This window comes from Selaginella moellendorffii, unplaced genomic scaffold (genome assembly GCF_000143415.4).
Source record: "Selaginella moellendorffii unplaced genomic scaffold, v1.0 SELMOscaffold_96, whole genome shotgun sequence".
Classification (NCBI taxonomy): Eukaryota; Viridiplantae; Streptophyta; class Lycopodiopsida; order Selaginellales; family Selaginellaceae; genus Selaginella; species Selaginella moellendorffii.
In genome coordinates, this window is record NW_003314357.1 from 592,710 (window position 1) to 614,765 (window position 22,056).

Here is a 22,056-nt window from a genome sequence, read left to right on the forward strand (position 1 = left end):
TTAAAAATTTTAAAAAATATAAAAATTATAATAAAGTTTATCTTTTCATCATTTCAGACTGAAATTTTGGAATTGCATGATACTAAGTCAAAGATGTTAGGTTAATGTGTTTTTTTTCTTTTAAAAACTTTTAATATTTTACATATTTATCTTTGATATTCCCTTTTTGCCCAATATTTATATTACTAACATTAGTACAAATGTTAGTAGTAAACTAACATTAGTAGTCGTAGTGCTTTACATTTGTGTTTATTTTTTGATAAAAAAAATATCAGAAGAAAAATCTGGGATGGATCTATATATTTCAGTTCTTGGCTTTTCGTTTATATTGTTTCTTTATATTAACAAAGAAATATTCAAGCATGAGATTTCATAGGTGGTTATGTTAAAGGTTTTGAATATGAAAGTGTGGGAAAGCTTACTTGATTGTAAGAAGAAGTTCAGCCTTTTCTATATCATGATTTTTAAATACATATTCTGTAATTACATTAACCTTGAAGGATATGCACTCTAGTGTTCATTGGATCACCAATGAAAGGCACATTGATATTGTAAACATCTATCACTTTGGCTTCAGTTCTGTCATCTTGGACCATTACACAACTTTGCAATCTCTAGAGACAGACCAGATATTCTTCTGGCTGCTTGCTGAGCAGAACATTAAGTTGTAGTTATCTGCGCAAGTAGAGTATGTCATAATCCATGAGTTTTTTTCACGAACGTGCCTCAAGAATCCACACACAGCAGGCCTGTATATTTGATTGGAGTATATGAAGCAGTGTGATCCATGCAATGCAATTATACACATCTCTTTCCAGGTATGTAATACATTAGTGGGAGAATTAGGAATGTTTGTAAACAGCTGATTTACAAACCTTCTGATGTTGAAAGGTTAGGAATATATTCAATGGAATCGTTGCCCCCATCAATGAAAGTTCCCATGTAAGTCAATGCTTGAAGTGCCTAAAAAAAGATAAACAAATCACAAACTTTAATGAGCATATCACCTCAAGTGCTGGGTTCTTTCAAATGTTCCCCTGCAAAGATCCAGTGCATTGTTCTAGACTCTAACGATTTCTGCATAAAAGCTTCAGATGCTTCAACATCAGAAATCAAAGAGTAAAGGCACAGATGTAAAGGCAAAGGTTTATTTTTTTTAAGGAATGTCAAAGTTCCTTTGTTCCATACAGTTGATCAACAAAATGCGAAGGTATAGCTACTTGGAACGTGTCTTGTCCAAGGTGAAGCTGGCCCTTTAGCGTGATGTGTTCCTTTATAGGTCCTGCATATTTACATATTTTACATATTGCTTCATCTTTAGAAGTTTGTTGCAATCTTGATCCGCAGCATAATGAACAAACTGTGTGTATAAAAACTGGACAAAGCTTATCTACTTCAAAGTATCCAGGTATCTGCAAAACAACGTGTATTTAATATGGGCTTGTTTCATTTCCTTTCGCACTTACCCCTGTGCATTCCCTTGCAATATTCCGAAAAAGTCCCAGCTACGCTGGGAGCATAGTGCATTGTATACATTGTACATTGTATACATAGAATATTGCATTCCCTTGCAATATTCCGAAAAACAGAGTCAAGGAATTATTTTGGCATCATCTATTATACATGAAACAATGCTCATGCCTGTGACATTTGCTCTCTTGAAATAACCGTCTCCTTGTAAATTAATGAAACATCTTGTTGGTGGAGTTCCAGAAAAACATTCATTCATCAACTCTTTGAATAATTCCATTATGTTGCCATGGAATTTGAGCTGCCATCATATAGATTATTGTCAGGGATCCACATGCTATATTGAACTTACTATATCATATCAGACTCGTTGATGTTATCTGTTATTGTGAGTTGACCACTGTTGTAGCCTATATCATTGATACTCACTACAACACCTTCAACAGAACCTACAGAGTCTCGGCCTCTACATGACTCCACAAAGTTTGCAATGCTGATAGTTGGTACAGACAGACGAAATTGTGGCACTATAAGCTATTACCTAAAAGCTTACGTTTTCTTCCTAGCATAATAGATGCTCATCATTGTGGTGGGTCAATAAAAAGAGGAGATGCACTGGGCCTGGGTTGGAACTCAAGTCATCATGTTGTTTCGCATTTCTCTAGCATGACTCCACATTCAAATATATATAGCCACAGATACCACCTACTCAAAAATAAACTGGAGATAACCATAAAGGAAGTGCATAGAAAGAAAAATAGGCAGCTAGCCTCTTCCCACTCTTTCATGCACTGTGGTCCATGCACTGTGTGCGAGTGGAATCCCGAATGGGACAGCCTTTTGCCCGATGAGCAGGCCAGGCTCAAGGCTCGGCAGGGCGTGAAATACGTTTGCCTCGATGGCTTACAGGTGCTCAACTCCGAGCTAGCAAGCAAAAAAAATTAGCAGAAGCAGCAAGCGAGTAAGGAGTGACGAAGAACCAAACAAATAAGACAAATACATTATCAGAGATGAAACTCTAGAACTGGTTGCCAAGGACGGTGTCACCATTGGCGAAGTTTGCATACGTGGGAACATGGTGTTCAAGGGATACTTGAACAATCCAGACTCTGGGGACTTGGCAGTTTGGCATCCCAATGGATACATCAAGATCAAGGATCGAGCCAAGGATATTATCATTTCTGGAGGGGAGAACATTAGCAGCCTGGAAGTGGAGAGCATCTTGTACAGGTAAAAGGAGAGTTTTTCCTTCTTTGTTTCTTGTTAAAGTTTGCTTCTTTTTCATCCAGGCATCCAGCAGTGTTGGAAGCTGCTGTGGTGGCGCAGCCAGATGAGCAGTGGTCCATGTGCGTTTGTGTCCCTCAAGCACGGCGTGAGAAGCAACAAGGAGGAGATACTCTTGTTGTATCGACAGCATTTACCGAAGTTCATGGTGCCAAAGAGCATCGTCATTCTCACAGCCTTGGACAAAACTGCGACTGGCAAGATCCAAAAACAGGTGCTGTGCAGCAAAGCAAGAGCTCTTGGCAGTGTCAAGTAAATCAGCAAGCTCTACAAGCCAACTATTGAACTTGTAAAGCTTGAAATCGTTCATGGCCTGGAAAATCCCCAATCTAGCCTGGCAATTTGAAATCGGTCAGCTACTGTCCGTCCGTTGTAATGTACTGGAATGAAAAATAAATAAATAACATGCAAGAACCAAGAACGCAATTCATCTACCTCAAACAGTAGCTTTGTCTTATCAGCTGTCACTCTTGCATATCCAAATGCCGACCTTCGAATCAAGCTCCATGAACTAAACTGTCGACAAAAAAAATAGAAAAGGTAGAATATCAATACCATATAAAGAGCTTGAATATAGGAAACAAAGCTGCAAGCTTACATTATGAGGGAAGTCATCCAAGGTGAATTCAGCCATGCCAACCACGGTGTGAACTGGAGCTGAGTAAATTGTAGTGTCAAAGAAATCGACGCCTGCTAAATCCTTGATCGGGTGCTGCAGGCAGCGCCCTGAAACACAGCACAAGTTCGCAGGTAATTGTGAACTTGCCCCCACACTGCTAAATCAACCTGTGCAAAAAAAAAAAGAAAAAAGAAAAAAGACAGTTTCATTCTAGTTTTCCCTTTGAAGAGCTCGTGTTTTACCTTGTTTCTCAAGAGCAATGGTTCCACAGCTGCTACAAATTTCGGATCCACACCTGGTAAAGTTTAGAAATAAATCCCCCGCAGTTGAGTGGAGTACATAGGTCGATGACTGAAAGAAAAATAGCACACATGAGTTTACAGAATGAAAATGTGAATAAAAACAGTTACCCTGTGAAAACTATCCATGGTGTACTGAATCTGCCGACAGATTCAAGGTCAGATTTCATCCAAGCGTACTGTAGAAGAAGGTTTCGTTGAAGGAAAGATGAAAAGAATAAGAATGCATACTTGTTCGCTGGTCGAGCTCCAGTCATGTTCTGTAGAGATGACTGTGAAATGCATGGGGCGAATAGCCATGGAGCCGTGGAGCTGTGGCTGTCCCGAGGAGAAGTACAGGGACGAAAATTTCTTTTTTTTCTCTTGGTTACAGCCTCGAGCACCTGGCACAAACAGGAACTTTAAGCCTCGAAAGAGAATAGCAAAAAGCAAGAGAGTGAAAAACCTTGATTCTAGTCGTGGTTCCAGCCTCGAGAACCTGGAACAAATAGGGGCTTGAGAGTCTCGAAAAAAGACTGTCATTTTTCCGGCGCATGGCCATTGACAACGGTTTCCTGAGCTTTTCAATCGGTAGCAGCTTCAGATCTTCACGTACAGCTGATTGTAGCTCTGAGGTGCTCTGCAATGAAGACCGCATCAAACACACACACACACAGAGACAGAGAGAGAGAGAGAGAGAGAGAGTACCTTCCCACAAGCGATGATCGACGCTCTCTCCTCGTGCTCACGCGCCCTAAAAGACAATTAAAAGTTTTTATGATCCCAAAAGTCACGACTCCCCATTGTTTAATCTCAGCCGTTAGATTTTGGCATATGCCCAGAATAAGTGACGCCAGCATATGCTATTATTATATCGGCTCTTTCGTTTAAATATATGAGTATGATGATGGTCAGGTGGACAGTTAGTTAGGTTAAGGTTATAAGCTCATGACAAAATTTCCTCTATTTTTTTGAGATGGATAATTAAGCAACATAATCAGATCTCAGGATCTCATCCAACGGCCCTTATTCTCATGGTATATTCTTAGAGCCCTTTTGCCCCTTTTCCTCGTTTAGGGCATAGGAAAAAGTTAGGGTTTTTTTTCATGGCTATGGCGAATCGATTGGCGATGAGGAAGGAGAGGGAGAGGAGGACGGAGGAGCGGAGGAAGCTGGAGAGGGCGCATAACTGGGAGGATGGCACTGATCCATGGGAGGACGAGGTCTTCTACAACGAGCGGATCAGGAATCTGTCCAAGAGATTGACGAAAGAGCAGATCGATGCGGTCACGGCCAATTCGAGCCCAGATCACGCACGCATTCTCCGGGAGTGGTGCGAGCAGATGGATGCCCGCCTTGCTTCTAAACCCAAGCGGCAGCCTCTTGGTGAGACTTGTAAGAATTCTGAGAATAATCCTTAAAAGAGGGCTCCGAAGGGGCTTTTCTTGTAGTGTTCTTGTGATGCTTGTGATGATCGCCCATGGCTAGGGTTCTTAGGGTTTTGTGATGCGTGGCGCTGGACGATCGGGGAAGGGTGGCGCCGGGAATAGCCGTGCTGCTGGACGATCGGGGAGGGGCGGCGCTGGACGATTGGGGAATGGCGGCGTTGGCGCCGGCGCAAGAACAGGCAAGGATATTTCTCCTCTTCCTCTAGGTAGTGATTGCGTATTCCTCGTGAGTAAAAAGAGAAGCGTCTTTCAGGTGAGTTGATGGTGCTTTTCTTTGGTTCGTGTTCTTTATCTTCGGCTTTGTGTTCCTAGGTGATAATGTAAGAACAACCTCGAGTGTTCCAATCTTGTTCTTTCTTTACTTAGTTATTTTATTCGTTTTTCTAGATCCTGAGGACAAAGACGGCAAACAGCCTCTTGCTGCGCCTGAGGACGAAGAAGGGAAACGGCCTCTTTCCGCTGAAGGTGAGTTCATGGTGCTTTTTTTGGTTCGTGTTTTTGCTTTAACTCTCTTTTGTCATCTGTAGGTGGTGAGGTACCTGTGCTTGCACCCAACGGCGAAGGAAAACCGCCTCACGGTGCCCTTTCTTTTCTTTTTGTTCTTCATTTCCTGAATTTCTTTTTTTTCTTGCCCTTTGTTTGTAGGTGGTAATGTGCTGTGTGCAGTTAAATATCGAGACATGAGCTTCTCGATGAGGTATAATGGCACAACCGCAGGATTTTTCCAGCGAATCAAGCTCTGCTGTGGGCTCAATGAAGGAATGCTTCTCATAAACGGTAAAATGTTCTCATCTAGTTTCTCTGGTGAGCTGGTAAAGATCAAGGTAATAAATCCTTGCTTTATCCTCTTTAGTTTTTAATTTTTGCGTCGTTGTTTGTTTAGGGGACTGTCATTGTATTGGGGAAAAGCATTATTGAAGAATATGACAACATCGCTGAAGAAGTTATTGAGGAAGCTTGCGAACTGATGGAAGCTACGAAGGTTAGCAATTCCAGGTGCTATGACATTACTCCTCCGCATGTGATGTATTGGGATCGTAGGATCCCCCAAGATGCGAACGTGAATACCTTACCTGTTTATCCCGAGATCCAGAAATCAACATCCTGAAGCTCGTATACTCCTGGAGGTTCGGATGCAGGGTGTCTAAACGACTTGACACTGTCGACTGTGAAGCTCTCATTCAGGTAGTTATGTTTTCTGGTTAATGTGGTATAGTTTTTTTTATGGTTTCTTCATGCAGAAGCGAGAAGACCGTTCGATAATCTTGTTGCAGATGAGAGATTCGGACACAGAAAACCTACTCCCATACGACACTGTCAAACATCGATTGACACATTTGGCCTGCCACTTGGATCATCCTCTTCATGACGATCAGTTTGAAGAAAAAGTGAAGGATGCGACAAGGCTTCAACACTCAGTTAGCATGTCTATCTGGGTGAAACACGCTGAGAAGAAGTTAACAGCCGATGTTGCTCGCTTGATTGGTGCTGGTAAGCTATGTTTGTTTATGGTATAATCTGAATTTTGTCTTTGTAGATTCTGAGGGTGCTTTGGGGGCTATACCAGGTAAGATGTTTGTTAGTGTTGGCCTTTTTGTTAACTTTTATATTCCAGAACTGTTACGGCCACCTGTCTTTGTGATTCAAGCGATCGTAAGTTCCCATGCTGGTCGCGGGTGGTCGTTGGAATTGTTCGCTCTCGGTATCTTAATGGGTGTCCACCGGCGAATTGAGGCAACAGCCCCAGACGACTTTCTGATAGTCAAGAATGCTGCCTGTGCTGTCATGGTAAAAAATCATAGGTAAGGATTTCCTCATTAGTCCTTTCACAACTTACATTATCTTAATTTCAGATTTCTCTCGTTGTTGGCTGGTGCTGATGTGCAAGGACCATTACTTCAGTTTGTTGGAATCGACGCAGACGCTGATCTCAGTGATCTGGAGCTTGTTTTGAGATCGTGGATGTGTTACCTCTACATTGTCACGAGAGAACACTGCTCAAAGGTATGACACATTCCTGAAAAGTAACAGCTTCTAAAGTTTCATTTTAATGACAACAGCTGACGAAACACTAAGGCTCCCCTTGAGCGCGACATAGGAAAGCGCTGTATAAATTCTCTCCTCAAGAGATGTAAAGTCCGGCTTCACAATTATGACAGGCGAATTTTGGGAATTTGGCGAATTTGGCGAGTTTTTGTTTTTCTCCCGCAGCGGCTACTCGTTGTCCTCCCTCTTATCCAAGTGTACAAAGTCTCGTAAGCTCTCAGCTCTCCCCAAGCTTCCATGTCCGCGGGGGAAAACTTTGTAGAACTCCGGCGCAAGAAGCAGCTCTTGGCATACGTGTTGGCCGCTGTCTTTGGCCTCATCATCCTGATAAAGGTAGTGCCTTTCGTGGATAAAAGTGTTGGACATTTAGTGTGTGAGTGGGTGATAGATGGCAAACTCGTCAAATTTTTTTGTTCTCTTTGGACAAGTTCCTGGAGATCAGGATGAGCTCTTTTACAATGAGTAGATCAAGAACTGTCAATATAGTTCTTGGAGCAAACTCCCACCAAAGGGTGTCCTCAGGTTATATGTGTTCACTCTTGGAGTAAGTTTTATTCTGTTGGAGCAAATTTCACTCTCAAAAAAATTGGGAAGGTTGGGGTAAAATGCTATATCAATCAAATGTTAAACAATTGTGAGTGCATAGGACTGAGACTAAGACTGAAACCAAATCTAAATTCGAGTCCGAATATTAATATAAGTTGTAAGGTCAAAGCTTAAAACTATTGTTGAGGGAGGGGGGGGGGGTTTGTGTTGTGGAAGGGGCTGTGTAGGGGGTTTTAAAAATGTAGTAGGGAGAGTGTGAGGGTTTGATTCTAGTGGAATTAATTTGGCTAGGAAAGGTTTATATGACCTAAGAAGGTTATGCCCACGTATTGGGTGATAATATATCTATTGAAGAGTCCAAGACTAAAGTGAATATAAATTGACAAGTAAAATAGTTTGGTGAAGTACCAGGAGTACCTCAATGACATCAACCCTGGGAGAATCATTGGCCCTAGCATCCACAACTCCACAGGCTACACCACCAGATGTATCCTTGCAAAATACCAAACGAGTGGACGCTCACTTCACGTCAAGCTAAGCCGAAGACAGACACTAGTCATGCCCAGAGATGCTTGCCTCTGCCCCCTGTGAGGAATGGAGACCCTGTTGCATGTCATATATGACTGCCCTGCCTACATGCGACTATGGCTCTTCTTCCCCACACTAGACTTCCATGCCCACAACCTCCTAGCATTCACGGGGAACACGACCACAACATCAATGACTACTCTTTTTCTTCATGCCATGGAACTAGCATTTTGTGAGACACAAAATCCCTAGGCCCCAAAGTGGAGCCGGAAAGGATGCCACGTGGTAGTGGCTGAAGCGAGAGCCAAACGAGCGTAACACGTTTGGACCAAAAGCTCCGACTTGAAAAGTCAAGAGCGGGAGTGGAACTCCCAAAGAAGTGCTCGAGGAACGAGCACGAAGCGAGCAAAAAGCGAGGCTCCAAAAAGGGACCCAAAAGGACCAACACATGACACGTGGGAGAGTCTGAGATGGACCCGAGTTGGAGTCCGAAGTGGAGTCCAAGATGGACCCGAGTTGAAGTCTGAAGTGGAGTCCGAGATGGAGTCTGAAGTGGAGTCCGAGGTGGACCCGAGATGGACCCGAGATGGAGTCTGAAGTGGAGTCCGAGGTGGACCCGAGATGGACCCGAGTTGGAGTCCGAAGTGGAGTCCGAGATGGACCCGAGATGGAGTCCGAGATGGAGTCCGAGATGGAGTCCGAAGTGGAGTCCGAGGTGGACCCGAGATGGACCCGAGATGGAGTCCAAAGTGGAGTCCGAGGTGGACCCGAGATGGACCCGAGTTGGAGTCCGAGGTGGAGTCCGAGATGGACCCGAGATGGAGTCCGAGATGGAGTCCGAGATGGAGTCTGAGGTGGACCCGAGATGGACCCGAAATGGAGTCCGAGATGGAGTCTGAGATGGACCCGAGATGGAGTCCGAGATGGAGTCCGAGATGAACCCGAGATGGACCCGAGATGGAGTCCGAGATGGAGTCCGAGATGGAGTCCGAAGTCGAGACCGAGACCGGGACCGAGACCGAGACCGAGACCGAGACCGAGATCGGGACCGAGACCGAGCCCGAGGCCGAGACCGAGCCCGAGCCCGAGGCCGAGTCCGAGCCCGAGACCGAGCCCGAGTCCGAATCCGAGTCCGAGTCCGAGTCCGAGTCCAAGTCCGGAGCCTGAGAGGGTGAAAGCCCAAAGCGTTTGTCTCCCAGACCCTAGGGGGTTTGGTGAGCTCCAAAAGTATAGTAAGGGGGAGGACTGCAGTGGAGCCAGTTTGGCCAGGAAAGGCCAGTTTGGCCCAGGAAGGCCAAACCCAGTGTTGGGTGATGAACTGACCACTGGGAAGTCCAAGACTAGAGTGAATACGGACCGACAAGCGGGGTAGCTTGGTGAAGTGTTCAAGAGCCGACTCTAGTTCCCCCGGGAGATCGACTGGCCGATGCTCCCAGTCCAAGTGTGGGTGGCACTACCTACTTGGATACCAGGCGTGGCTCAACGGAACCTCGCTCTAAGCCCATGGCTAGAGCACCTAAAGGCAATAGGTGTTGAGAGTACCCAGGTGGCTCGCGTAAGGCCACGGTGTTCCGAAATGTCGTCCCAAAGGCCCAGACTGTGGAAAGGAAGAGGAGCAGTCCTCTGGGGTAGTGACCAAGGACACAGTCGTGTGGTGAGGAAGTCCCAGAGGACCGTGGGACTTAGTGGTCGGGCCTGTGGGCCTCGATCCAGTGGCAGTGTTGGCAAACACGGCCAGGGGCAGAAAGGGACTTGGTAGGAACTGACAAAGGGACTTTGGGGAAGGCGATTCCCCAGGTCTGTGGGCATCCTAAGGATGCTAAGGAGTGGATCTAGGATGACCCCTCGTAGACAGATGGCCCAGTCTTGGAGAGACGGGATGGTGATGCAAGTGGTATTGGACCATTTGCGCAGCAAAGGTGAATGGGCATGGCCTTAGCGTAACGGGCCGAGATGTCAGTGGTACCTTTGGGTGTCGGTCATGGGATCGGACACGTAGAGCACTTGGACCAAGTGCAAAGGTTGAGTGGCATGGATGCCATTCTCGGGGCTAGCAAGCCCCAAGTCCTGAATGGGACTTATGGAGGTTGTGAATGAGACCCCTCCAAGTGGTCGGAGGTGTGGTTAAGTGACTAAAGTAGAATGGAAAAATTAGTCGCTTACAACTTGGTATCGGAGCTGTTCCTTAGTCTGACTTTTATTGGTGCTCAAGTATATCACCACTAGTGTTGGCATCGGAAGGTCCGAGGAGTGGGCCTATCCTTGAGGAGTAGCAAGTCGGGAAGACATGGCTCTCCATTACAGTTCATGTGTGAACTTGTAGACGAGGTGGTGGATAGAAAAGGGCCAATAATGGAACGACTTTGGGATCTTGGGAACAGTGCAAGGTTTTCCTCATTGAGTTGAGGATGTGATCCGGATGAGCATTTGTCTCAGCAAATTGGCTAAGGTTGTTGTGGTAAACAACTAAAGTTGGGATCACGGGAAAGATAGAGACTCCAAAATAATAAAGGAGTCACAAGATTATCCTCATATAGTTGAGGTTGGTACTCATGAATGTGAGACCAGAGGTAATGACCGTGGGAGGTCAAATACGGAAGAGGACTCAAGTCCTTGAAATGGTAGCCGGGGCTACCTTTAATAAATGCTGGAACAACCCAAGGAGTTGGGGGGTGTACTTAGAGATGAGTGGTATTCTCATCGCATGGACAAGTAGTCCTAAAGGGGCAAAAGTTGCCCCCAGAGAACAAAATCAAGTGTCGGAGTAACACTTGTGAAAATAGTCCTTTTGAGTAGGACAGGAATGCAAGAAGTGTATTCCAGTGAGCTAGTGCCTCACAAGTAAGACCTTACGGGTCTGTGGATTAACCAAGTCCAAAACTGCTAGATGACTCGAGTAGAGTCAAGGGATGGTCCTAAAAGGATTGATGGAAGCATTTGGACTGAGGTGTGTTGTACCCCACAAAGGATAGGGGGGGGATCATAGGATCCAAGGATGAGAACAGAGGGTATCTCATCGATGGCAAAATGTGCCATGCTAAAGTTATGGGAAAGGTGTTCCCAGAAGAAAACAACTTTGACACAAAGTTGTGTGTGACCTCTATGGTGCAGTGCTAACGGATGGTTGGCATGAGAAAGGGCGGTGTTGGTCTTGGCAAAGAATTAGATACGAAGGGAAAGTGTCATAGAGGTAGGCTCGTGGAGCCGATGGTGTGGAGACACCAAATGTGTCAAGGTGTGATACCTTGAGGCTATGTTGGTGGGTTCATGAGAACCCCTTGCCAAAGGAATCCCAATGGAAATGGGAATGGCATAGCCTAAGCTGCAGAGCATGCAGTTGGAGTGTGGTGACCCAGATAATGATGGAGGTGTGAAAGCACCAAGCAATGAGTTATAGGACTTGACAACTATGAGGCAACTAAGCAAGAGGTGCAAAATAACTGGTTGAACGGGTAGAAGGTAGCTACCCAAGACTTCTTAATAGCATAGGGAAGTCGGATACACCCTTACGGGGGATAAGTTGCTTGTGTTGCGATATAGTAAGTCAATGTCATAAAAGGAAATACTCATTATCAAGAAAGCCATCATTGGGACACCCGAACACTCTAGAACACCAGAAGGTGGTGTTTGATATCGCAAGGGCAATGGATAAAGCCCAAGGGACTAAGTCCCTAGCGAATGATGGATAGAAGGTGCTATCCAAATGTCCAAGGTTGCGGAGACAGGAGAGGACTGTCTACCCGAGTTGGACAAAGCCAAAAATGGAATTTTGGCAAGGCTAGTGATGGGCATGTAAAGGCCCATAAGCAACAATGTAATCCCAGTGTGTGGGATTATAAGGTGAGCATACCCGGATTGAGGAACCACTCCCTAGGCTATTGGGTAGGTTCATCCCTAAGAATACTTACTAAAGCATGATAGAAAGTGCAACGCTATCCTCCTGGTCTGGAGGAGAATGACCAAAGGAAAGGTGTGAAGCCAAAAAGCAAGAAGTAAGGGGATAGAACCGAACCATAGGAATCAAAGGGCATAACCAAAGTTGGTTATGCCAGCTGGGAGTGGAGAATCAAGTGGGGGCTCGAGGGTGTTGTCGCTAGCAACCGTGATGCCATGGAGAGTCTAAAATATGGAATTATCCATGTTAGACTATGTGGCATTTTGAAGGCTTGCAAAAAGGGAGGCCTTAGCAAGCTGAGGGACAAAGTTCCTTCAAGGTTCCCAAAGACGATTCTAGGTAGCTTAGTACCTAGAAAGGCCAAGTGTGAATGGTTCATGGAACGCGCGAAATCAGAGTGGCGCAGTAGAAGAGTGGTCTTGAAGCTTGCCATGAGGCAAGGCTATCAAGGTTAGGGAAGTAGTTCCCGAGTGTTCAAAGAGAGGGCTTTGAACGAAAGTCGATGGTCAAGGACTTTCACGCTTATGCAGGAACCATGTTACAGTGGTCGGAGGACTTGCCAAGCGAGATTGGCACGTCGGGGGAACAAATACCCTAGTTGACGGTGATAACTTCAAAAAGGGTGGGCCATGGGGCCGAGCATGGAGGAGTCCATGCATGATCACAGACATGTCAAGTGAGAGGACTTGGCAGTGTGGAGGAACTAGGTTCCTAAGCTGTGATTTGTAGCGCGCTTTAAAAATAAGTTGGTGCACCGGCGTGGGGAGTCACGCTAGGCATCTTGTGTGATGCCGTCCGTAGATGCATATACGGAGGTTGGGTTCGAGTCCCGACCCTCTAGTGCTTGGGTTCGAGTCCCAAATCACTAGGGCGTGGTGATGGTTTGGAATATGAGGACACTCATATTTCGGTGGTCATGGACTCTCAGTGGGGAGACTGGTTTGGGCACACCGCCAAGCGAGGGATGCCTCAGAGTCGTGATGCACGGTTAGATTGCTTAGTGTGAAAGCTCGGCATATCTAACTTGAACGCTTTGGTGCAAGTGGCACCAAGGACGTGGTGAGTGAGATGGGGACACCTAATCTCAGTTGCTATGGACCCTTGGCCGGAAGGGCTGGCTTGGGCGCACCACCAAGTGTGGGGGATGCCCCCGGGGTCGTAGTTAACAAGTTAAAGGTCTGGAAGACTTAGTACCTATTGGCAAACTTGTTAAGGTGCCGAGGTGAGATCACTAGGTGATCTTGTGGCTAAATAAGGACAAGGTCCTTGTTTGGGTTAAGGAATAAGGTTCCTAGTTCAAAGTGTTGATTTGAACTATTGATGATGGTGTGGCTTGGTCAAGGTGACCAAGTGGGAAAAACACCTTAGGGAAATGAGCTATGTCATCGTGATGGCATAGTGTGTCCAAGGAAAGTAGTCTCTAAAGAGACCCATGAGAGGGTCACAAAGTTGGGCCGAGGATAGAGCCCACAGCAGAAGATGCTAAAAGAGACTTACTAGGGGTGAACACCCTAGTCTTGGCAAAGCAGAGCCTTTGCTATGGAATCAAAAGAATACCTCAAGGAGGGAGGTAGAGATTCGATGTTGCTTGGTGCAACAATCAACGGATAGGAGCAAAAGATGAGTGGCCAAGATAGGGCCGTGGAATCCTTGGGAAGGAATCCAAGTGACAAAGTTAGGCGAGGAACACTAATGTGTTGGACGCTAACAAATTGCGGGAAAGGAAGTGTGTTTCCAAGGATAGATTCTAAATTGCTCCGATTTGGCGAAAGTGGAAGCTCCAAGGGAGGGAGTGGTAAGGTAGCCAAATGATAGGGCCATGAACAGCCCTAGCACAAAGTATGATAACTGGAACTTTGGCACGAAATAGAAGAGAGGATGATGGTGCCCTCGAATAGAGAACTTCCTAGGATGGGAAGTGGAGTTGCACAAAAGGTGCAAGGCAAGGTGTCGGAGACACCTAGGAAATTAACTCCAAGGAGTCAAAATTCAAAGTTCCAAAGTGTAGAGGTTATATCGATGGAAATTGAGACTACTCGAGAAGGAGTAGTGGGATTGACTTAGAGAAGGGTCTCTAAGAGGTTTAGCAAGAACTAAACCAATAAAAGGAGAGAACCATTACATATGGTCCAATCAGTCTCTAAGTTGGAGAGACTACGCTCCTTAAAGGATGGACAAGGCATGGTGAGCCTTTGGTGTCAAACCATAGACAAAGATTGGCTACGCGCCAAGGATGGAAATGGTAACACATGCGGGTGTTACTTTATAAAATGGTTCATCGTTCGATGAGGACATCGAACTTCGTCTATGGGTGGTGGAGTTGTGAGACACAAAATCCCTAGGCCCCAAAGTGGAGCCGGAAAGGGTGCCACGTGGTAGTGGCTGAAGCGAGAGCCAAACGAGCGTAACACGTTTGGACCAAAAGCTCCGACTTGAAAAGTCAAGAGCGGGAGTGGAACTCCCAAAGAAGTGCTCGAGGAACGAGCACGAAGCGAGCAAAAAGCGAGGCTCCAAAAAGGGACCCAAAAGGACCAACACATGACACGTGGGAGAGTCCGAGATGGACCCGAGTTGGAGTCCGAAGTGGAGTCCGAGATGGACCCGAGTTGAAGTCCGAAGTGGAGTCCGAGATGGAGTCCGAAGTGGAGTCCGAGGTGGACCCGAGATGGACCCGAGATGGAGTCCAAAGTGGAGTCCGAGGTGGACCCGAGATGGACCCGAGTTGGAGTCCGAAGTGGAGTCCGAGATGGACCCGAAATGGAGTCCGAGATGGAGTCCGAGATGGAGTCCGAAGTGGAGTCCGAGGTGGACCCGAGATGGATCCGAGATGGAGTCCGAAGTGGAGTCCGAGGTGGACCCGAGATGGACCCGAGTTAGAGTCCGAGGTGGAGTCCGAGATGGACCCGAGATGGAGTCCGAGATGGAGTCCGAGGTGGACCCGAGATGGACCCGAAATGGAGTCCGAGATGGAGTCCGAGATGGACCCGAGATGGAGTCCGAGATGGAGTCCGAGATGGAGTCCGAGATGGAGTCCGAAGTCGAGACCGAGACCGGGACCGAGACCGAGACCGAGACCGAGACCGAGATCGGGACCGAGACCGAGACCGAGATCGGGACCGAGACCGAGACCGAGGCCGAGGCCGAGACCGAGCCCGAGTCCGAGCCCGAGTCCGAATCCGAGTCCGAGTCCGAGTCCGAGTCCGAGTCCGGAGCCTGAGAGGGTGAAAGCCCAAAGCGTTCGTCTCCCAGACCCTGGGGGGTTTGGTGAGCTCCAAAAGTATAGTAAGGGGGAGGACTGCAGTGGAGCCAGTTTGGCCAGGAAAGGCCAGTTTGGCCCAGGAAGGCCAGACCCAGTGTTGGGTGATGAACTGACCACTGGGAAGTCCAAGACTAGAGTGAATACGGACCGACAAGCGGGGTAGCTTGGTGAAGTGTTCAAGAGCCGGCTCTAGTTCCCCCGGGAGATCGACTGGCCGATGCTCCCAGTCCAAGTGTGGGTTGCACTACCTACTTGGATACCAGGCGTGGCTCAACGGAACCTCGCTCTAAGCCCATGGCTAGAGCACCTAAAGGCGATAGGTGGGGAGAGTACCCAGGTGGCTCGCGTAAGGCCACGGTGTTCCGAAATGTCGTCCCAAAGGCCCAGACTGTGGAAAAGAAGAGGAGCAGTCCTCTGGGGTAGTGACCAAGGACACAGTCATGTGGTGAGGAAGTCCCAGAGGACCGTGGGACTTAGTGGTCGGGCCTGTGGGCCTCGATCCAGTGGCAGTGTTGGCAAACACGGCCAGGGGCAGAAAGGGACTTGGTAGGAACTGACAAAAGGACTTTGGGGAAGGCGATTCCCTAGGTCTGTGGGCATCCTAAGGATGCTAAGGAGTGGATCTAGGATGACCCCTCGTAGACAGATGGCCCAGTCTTGGAGAGACGGGATGGTGATGCAAGTGGTATTGGACCATTTGCGCAGCAAAGGTGAATGGGCATGGCCTTAGCGTAACGGGCCGAGATGTCAGTGGTACCTTTGGGTGTCGGTCATGGGATCGGACACGTGGAGCACTTGGACCAAGTGCAAAGGTTGAGTGGCATGGATGCCATTCTCGGGGCTAGCAAGCCCCAAGTCCTGAATGGGACTTATGGAGGTTGTGAATGAGACCCCTCCAAGTGGTCGGAGGTGTGGTTAAGTGACTAAAGTAGAATGGAAAAATTAGTCGCTTACACATTCATGGGGAACACGACCACAACATCAACGACTACTCTTTTTCTTCGTGCCATGGAAGACCAGAGGGCATTGCTCATTGAAGCAATATGCCCTCACTTCACAAATAGAAACACCTAGCAAATAACACTTCCCTCCCCTCTTCCCTTTCTACTCAAAAAGTCCCATGCTCTCACGGGCTAATGGTGACTATTATCTATCTATCAACCCTGTAGTCTCATTCTATGCTCCAAGACCTCCAAAAAGCATATATATGCTTTATTTCGTTAAAGTGGGATTTATTCAGTAAAGTGGGACATTAATTAGCATGTGTCCACATGCCATTTCTTAGTACTTAATTAATATTTATTAATATTTCTTTTAGTTTTTTAATTTATTTTTTTATATTTCACAATATTATAACACAAAATCATATGAAAAGTTTTTAATTTATAAATTATAAAGTTAAAACTTCAATTTTTTATTGTTGTTATAAAAATGGCATGTGGCCACACACCATAAGTGGGATAATGAAAAGTCCCACTTTAACGAAATAAAGCATATATTAAGGGACTTATCGAGAGATCAAGTTCCCATCTGGTACACAGCCTATTGCAAATGGAGAGCGCTTTCGAGCTCCTTGGTCAAACAATAAACATACTTTTACTCACAAAGATGGATCAGGATTACCTAGAGCCTTTTTACCCTTTTTCTCCTATGTAGCATAAAAAGCCAGGGTTTTTCTCATGGCTATGGCAAATCGATGGGCGATGGATGAGGCGACGAGGAAGGAGAAGGAGAGGAGGACGGAGGAGCGGAGGAAGCTGGAGAGGTCACATAATTGGGAGGATGGCACCGATCCATGGGAGGACGAGCTCTTCTACAACGAGCGGATCAGGAATCTGTCCAAGAGAGTGACGAAAGAGCATATCGATGTGCTCAGGGTCAATGCCAACCCAGATCACATACGCATTCTTCAAGAGTGTTACAAGCAGCTGGAGGCTGAATTTGGCCCTAAAGCGAAGCGGAAGCCTCTTGGTGAGACCTGTAAGAATTCTGAGAATAATCCTTAGAAGAGAGCTGCGAAGCGCTTTTCTTTTCTATATTTCTCTCGTGTAGTATCTTGAACTTTGCTTTGGCCAGCCAATTGTTGTTGTTTACATTGACTTGCTCTTTTGGAAATTAAGACTGACGTAGTATACAATCTCCAGCATCAGACAACCTTAATCTAGCCATTAATTTAGCAATGAGAGTCATGAAAACACTTGCAATTTTACTGCTTGCACTTGCTTTCTCCTTCAACTGCTGTGAAGCTGATGCAACCTGTGACAGCATCAATGGGATTGTGAGATATTGCAATTTTCCAGGAAGGGGATCACACAAATCACTATGAAGCATGTTGTAGTTTCATTGGAAAGATCCCGAGTGTGTGTGTGTGCCCAAGATTCACTTCAGATGGAGTTCAATTATAAGCCATATCGACAATGTGACACTGTATTAAATGTTTCCTCGTTTTGATCTCCCAGCTATTCTTCAAAACATAAATTTGATAGATGACTAACAGTAATTACCTTTTCCAAGGCGCAATTTCAGTTGAATTCTGGGTTCATAGAAACAGGATGGTCCTCTAGCCTCTTGAAACAGCCAAGATTAAGCCAAGGTTATTGCCAAGAGGCCAGTCCACTGAAACCAAAAAGAAGAGCAAGGTGAAGCCTACACAACTTTTAGAGCTTGAAGACTGCATGCTTGGAGCTTGAAGAGTATGAAGCATGGAGTGCAGAGCAAAACTCACAAACCCTTGCATTTTGCAGCCATCAGTCTCATGGTCTCAGCATCCATCAGCACCAGAAAACAGCATATAGATAGACCCTGAATAATGAAGGATTTCATGATTATGAAACATAAATTTGAGATTGAAGAACATGGAGCGTGGTAATCCATGGCATACTCCATCCAGCTCCCAGTTAATCCACTTTGAATAGAGTAATTAGATTGATAATTAAAAGGACCCTTTTCCTTTAAAATAGGTTAGGGCTCATTGAGGCGGTGGGCTTTTTTTGTCCGCCACGTGTAGCTTTTTCACGCACTAGCCCAGATCGTGCCACGTGTACGGCCTGGAGCGCTTTCGTACGAGGAGGTTCAAACGGGTCTTGGGCTGTGGAAAGAGAAGAGAGAGAAGAGAGAGAGAGAGAGCGTGTTCTTGCGCGTTCTTGCAAGATCGATCGAAAGCACAGGGATTTCCTCGGCGCCAGGAGATTCCAGCGCCGGCCGCCTTCGCAGCGGCCACAGATCTTCTCCAGGCCGTGGAGTCTGTGGCGAGTCGCTGATAGGGACCCGGCGCATTTCGCATTGCGGAGAGCTCACGCCCCAGGGGAGAAGGAATAATCGCATCGGGGCAGCTGTTCGTCGCTAGGGTTTGAGGGTAGTAGAGTAGAGATGGGCGCTAGCGAGAGCAGGGAAGGGCGGCTGGACGATTCCGAGGCCGAGGAGGAGGAGGAGGAGAATTCCTCCTCGTCACAGGGGAGCTATCACAGCGCTCGCTCCGACAAGGAGAAAACCGGGCCAAGGACTCCATTGCGGCCTCCACAGCCGGGCTCGCAAAAGGTAAAGCTCTACCACTACATCTCGGCCAAGACCAAGTGGGTCGTCGCGGAGAAGCTGGTGCCATGGGAGTTTATGCGCGAGAGCGAGTTCCAAGAAGGCAGCGAGGTCGACGATGACGAGTACATGGACGAGGCCGAAGGGAGTGGCCACTTTGATCACTGGCTGCTGTGCGTGGGGACGAGGATCCGAGCTAAAGTCGACCAGAGGCTCCAGATGAAGTTCTACTCGGACCAGCAGCGAGTCGACTTCGTCTTCCAAGGTGTGTGGGCGATGCGCTTCCCATCCCAGGAGGACTACAAGGACTTCACCACCGAGTACCACAACTGCGTCTTCGAGAACAGCTACCAGCTCGAGGCGACCGAGGAGAACAAGGTGAAGGTGTTTGGGAAGGACTTCATCGGCTGGGTGAAGCCTCAGGACGCTGACGAGTCCATCTGGGAGGACGCGGAGGAGACTCTAGAGCAGGGACAGGTCAAAGATCTCAAGCAGACTTACATCGACGAGCTCAACGAAGGGATTCGCAGCCTCGCGCTGGGTGCCAAAGACAACAGCTTCCTGGTGAGCGACAGCCGGGTCGAGGCGTTTCGAAACACACCCACGGGGCTGCAAGGCAAGAAGGCGTCCGTCCGCCTGGGCGGATCGAGCTCCGACTCGTTCAGCACACCCAAGAAGGCGATGCTCATCCGGGGGGAGGCAAACATGATGCTGCTCAGCCCGGCGAAAGATGGCAAGAACCACTCCACGAACGTCCGGCAGCTGGATCTCGAGTCGGGCAAGACGGTGGCCGAGTGGAAGTTTGAGAAGGATGGCACTCCCATCACCATGCGGGATGTGACCAACGACAGCAAGTCGGCTCAGCTCGACTCGTCGCTCTCGACCTTCCTCGGCCTCGACGACAACAGGCTCTGTCGGTGGGACATGAGAGACCGACACGGAATCGTCCAGGACATCGCGAGCCCGGTGCTGAACTGGAACGAGGGTCATCAGTTTGCGAGGGGCACGAACTTCCAGTGCTTTGCTTCCACCGGAGATGGAGCGGTGGTGGTGGGATCCAAGGATGGAAAGATCCGGCTCTACGGGAAGACGTCGATGCGGCAGGCTAAAACAGCGTTCCCGGGGCTGGGCTCGCCGATCACTCATGTGGATGTGACTTACGATGGACACTGGGTGCTGGGAACCACGGACACGTATCTCATCCTCATGAGCACGCTGTTCATCGACAAGGATGGATCCATGAAGACGGGCTTCACGGGGCGGATGGGCAGCAAGGGGCACAAGCTGGCGACGCCGCGGCTGCTCAAGCTCACGCCGGTGGACGCGTTTGCCGCTGGGAAGAACCAGAAGTTCCACGGTGGTCACTTCTCCTGGGTAAGTTGTTCGTTCGTCTTTCCTTCCTCTTGAGTTGCTTGGATTCACTCATCGCTTTGGTTTGCTGCTGTCTCAGGTGACGGAGGGTGGAAGGGAGGAGAGGCATCTGGTGGTGAGCGTGGGGAACTACACCGTGATCTGGGATTTCAAGCGCGTGAAGCAGAGCCAGCACAATTGCTACAAGAACGCGGGGGAGGGGCTCAAGAGCTGCTACTGCTACAAGATTGTGCCAAAGGAGGACAACATCGTGGACAGTATGTTCATGCACGACAACTTCGTCACTGGGAAATCGCCGGAAGCGCCGCTCATCGTCGCCACGCCAAAGCACGTCACCTCCTTCAACATCTAGAACAGGAAAAACGCAACAAATCCATTCGCGGTAAGACTGGAGACTTTTGACATGGGATGGGAGTAGTACGCACTCGCGCGCTAATTTCTTGCTCTTTTCTTTGCTGTTTGTAACCAACTAAAGCAAAATTTAATTGTTCTTTTTAAAAGTAAACACAGTTATTTAAAATGAAAACTACAGGTTTTAAATTAAATAACGTTATTAGTAATCTAAGAAGCATATTATTAAATGCGGTGAGCGTGGATCGAACACGCGACCTTCAGATCTTCAGTCTGACGCTCTCCCAACTGAGCTATCCCCGCTTAGTTTGATTAACAAAAAACTAGTTTCATATTTAAAGATTTTATTATCATATTCTAGATCTTTTAAAATCATAGCAAATTGCTTTCAATGTTTACTGTATTGTACCCATGCGAATCGCATTACATTTCTTTCTATTCCATGCGTTACGGGGTTACACGTGTCAGGTTGTTTGAGTTTCTCAAAGAAAACCTAGGGCGGAGGAGGAAGAGCTTGGTCGCTTTTGCCAGTGAGAGGGCGCCACCACATTTTCTCCTCCATCTCACTCTCTCTCGTGTAGCGATGGATCAGCTCCGCGAGATGGCGCACAACATGAGCTCCCTGGCCGCCCAGGGGATGGATTACATCGAATCCAACACGGGCCTCCCGCCGATCGTGCTCTTCACCATCATCGCGCTGCTTCTTGGTGCGTATTACCTCATCTCTGGGATTCTTGCTCCATCGCAAATCGGCGCCGCTCCCCTCTCGGCCATCATCGAGGAGGAGGAGGAGGAGGCGGCCGCGGCGGCAGCAGCAGCGGTGGATCCTCCCTCGATCGTGGAGCTCGGGGATCAGGTCACTCTCTTGGAGCTCGCTGCGTACGATGGGAAGGATTCGAGCAAGCCGCTGCTCATGGCGATCAAGGGAACGATTTACAACGTTTCTTCTGCCAGGTACTGTCACAGCTCTCTTTTCTTCTTCGTGCTTAGATTGATGGATCGTAGATACGTTCTTTTCCTTTCTTGATCGATCAGAGCTGCATTTTTCTTCTTTCCTTTTCGTGCTTGGTGATACTATCGCTTATCTTTGCAGGGATTTCTACGGGCCTGGTGGGCCTTATGCCGTTTTCGCTGGAAGAGATGCCAGCCGCGCTTTGGCGAAGATGAGTTTTGACGAGGGTGATCTCTGCGGTGATCTGGATGGATTGAGCAGCCAGCAGCTCGAAGTTCTCAAGGATTGGGAGAGCAAATTCGCCAGTAAGTATCCCAGAGTCGGAGCTGTCAAGCCCAAAAAGGAGGACAAGGTGGTGGACGATTCAAGCATCGGTATGGAGATGGAGGGGGACGAGAAGAAGTACAAGGACAGTGATGAGACAAAGAAAAGCCTCGGGGAGAAGGACGATCAGAAAGTTTCCGAGGAACACAAGGAT

The 22,056-nt window shown here is 47.7% G+C and overlaps 3 protein-coding genes, 2 long non-coding RNA genes and 1 other non-coding gene across 7 annotated transcripts in view; 3 read left to right on the forward strand and 3 right to left on the reverse strand.

The window, feature by feature from the left end:
- Positions 1-3,099: 3,099 nt before the first annotated feature.
- Positions 3,100-3,902, reverse strand: LOC112342001. Of its 2 annotated transcripts, XR_002990790.1 has the most exons (5): positions 3,784-3,889; positions 3,616-3,724; positions 3,353-3,540; positions 3,190-3,270; positions 3,100-3,134 (listed from the first exon to the last, which is right to left on the reverse strand). It is a non-coding gene; the product is annotated as an uncharacterized LOC112342001 (long non-coding RNA). The 2 variants fall into 2 exon arrangements; XR_002990789.1 differs by lacking the exons at positions 3,100-3,134; positions 3,190-3,270 and having other exon boundaries at positions 3,272-3,540; positions 3,784-3,902.
- A 58-nt stretch (positions 3,903-3,960) lies between these two features.
- On the reverse strand, positions 3,961-4,382 carry LOC112342004. The gene is made up of 3 exons (XR_002990791.1): positions 4,360-4,382; positions 4,118-4,291; positions 3,961-4,055 (listed from the first exon to the last, which is right to left on the reverse strand). It is a non-coding gene; the product is annotated as an uncharacterized LOC112342004 (long non-coding RNA).
- A 739-nt stretch (positions 4,383-5,121) lies between these two features.
- On the forward strand, positions 5,122-7,569 carry LOC9650465. The gene is made up of 11 exons (XM_024663085.1): positions 5,122-5,278; positions 5,487-5,564; positions 5,627-5,677; positions 5,745-5,923; positions 5,983-6,081; positions 6,141-6,284; positions 6,341-6,590; positions 6,637-6,666; positions 6,715-6,901; positions 6,953-7,103; positions 7,160-7,569. The coding sequence occupies exons 1-11, from the start codon at positions 5,158-5,160 to the stop codon at positions 7,172-7,174; spliced, it is 1,305 nt and encodes a 434-aa protein (XP_024518853.1). The 5' UTR covers positions 5,122-5,157; the 3' UTR covers positions 7,175-7,569.
- Positions 7,570-18,454: 10,885 nt separating this feature from the next.
- Positions 18,455-20,801, forward strand: LOC9650467 (protein CYPRO4). Its single transcript, XM_002989287.2, has 2 exons — positions 18,455-20,278; positions 20,355-20,801. Exons 1-2 carry the CDS (start codon positions 18,743-18,745, stop codon positions 20,625-20,627), a joined length of 1,809 nt encoding a protein of 602 aa, XP_002989333.2. The 5' UTR covers positions 18,455-18,742; the 3' UTR covers positions 20,628-20,801.
- Positions 20,802-20,856: 55 nt separating this feature from the next.
- TRNAF-GAA lies at positions 20,857-20,929 on the reverse strand. The gene has a single exon. It is a non-coding gene; the product is annotated as a tRNA-Phe (tRNA).
- Positions 20,930-21,103: 174 nt separating this feature from the next.
- The window catches only part of LOC9650468 (membrane steroid-binding protein 2), a 1,187-nt gene continuing 234 nt past the window's right edge, over positions 21,104-22,056 (forward strand). Inside the window, exons 1-2 of the mRNA XM_002989288.2 lie at positions 21,104-21,580; positions 21,720-22,056. Coding sequence (XP_002989334.2) covers positions 21,210-21,580; positions 21,720-22,056 — 708 coding nt within the window. The 5' untranslated portion in view covers positions 21,104-21,209. The remainder of the gene's footprint in view (positions 21,581-21,719) is intronic.

Coding starts and splice junctions, on each gene's coding strand:
- LOC9650467 (XM_002989287.2), top strand. CDS start 18,743: ATGGGCGCTAGCGAGAGCAGGGAAGGGCGGCTGGACGATTCCGAGGCC. Junction 20,279..20,354: donor ACGGTGGTCACTTCTCCTGG/GTAAGTTGTTCG, acceptor CTGCTGTCTCAG/GTGACGGAGGGTGGAAGGGA.
- LOC9650465 (XM_024663085.1), top strand. CDS start 5,158: ATGCGTGGCGCTGGACGATCGGGGAAGGGTGGCGCCGGGAATAGCCGT. Junction 6,082..6,140: donor AACTGATGGAAGCTACGAAG/GTTAGCAATTCC, acceptor TTGGGATCGTAG/GATCCCCCAAGATGCGAACG. Junction 6,285..6,340: donor ACTGTGAAGCTCTCATTCAG/GTAGTTATGTTT, acceptor TTCTTCATGCAG/AAGCGAGAAGACCGTTCGAT.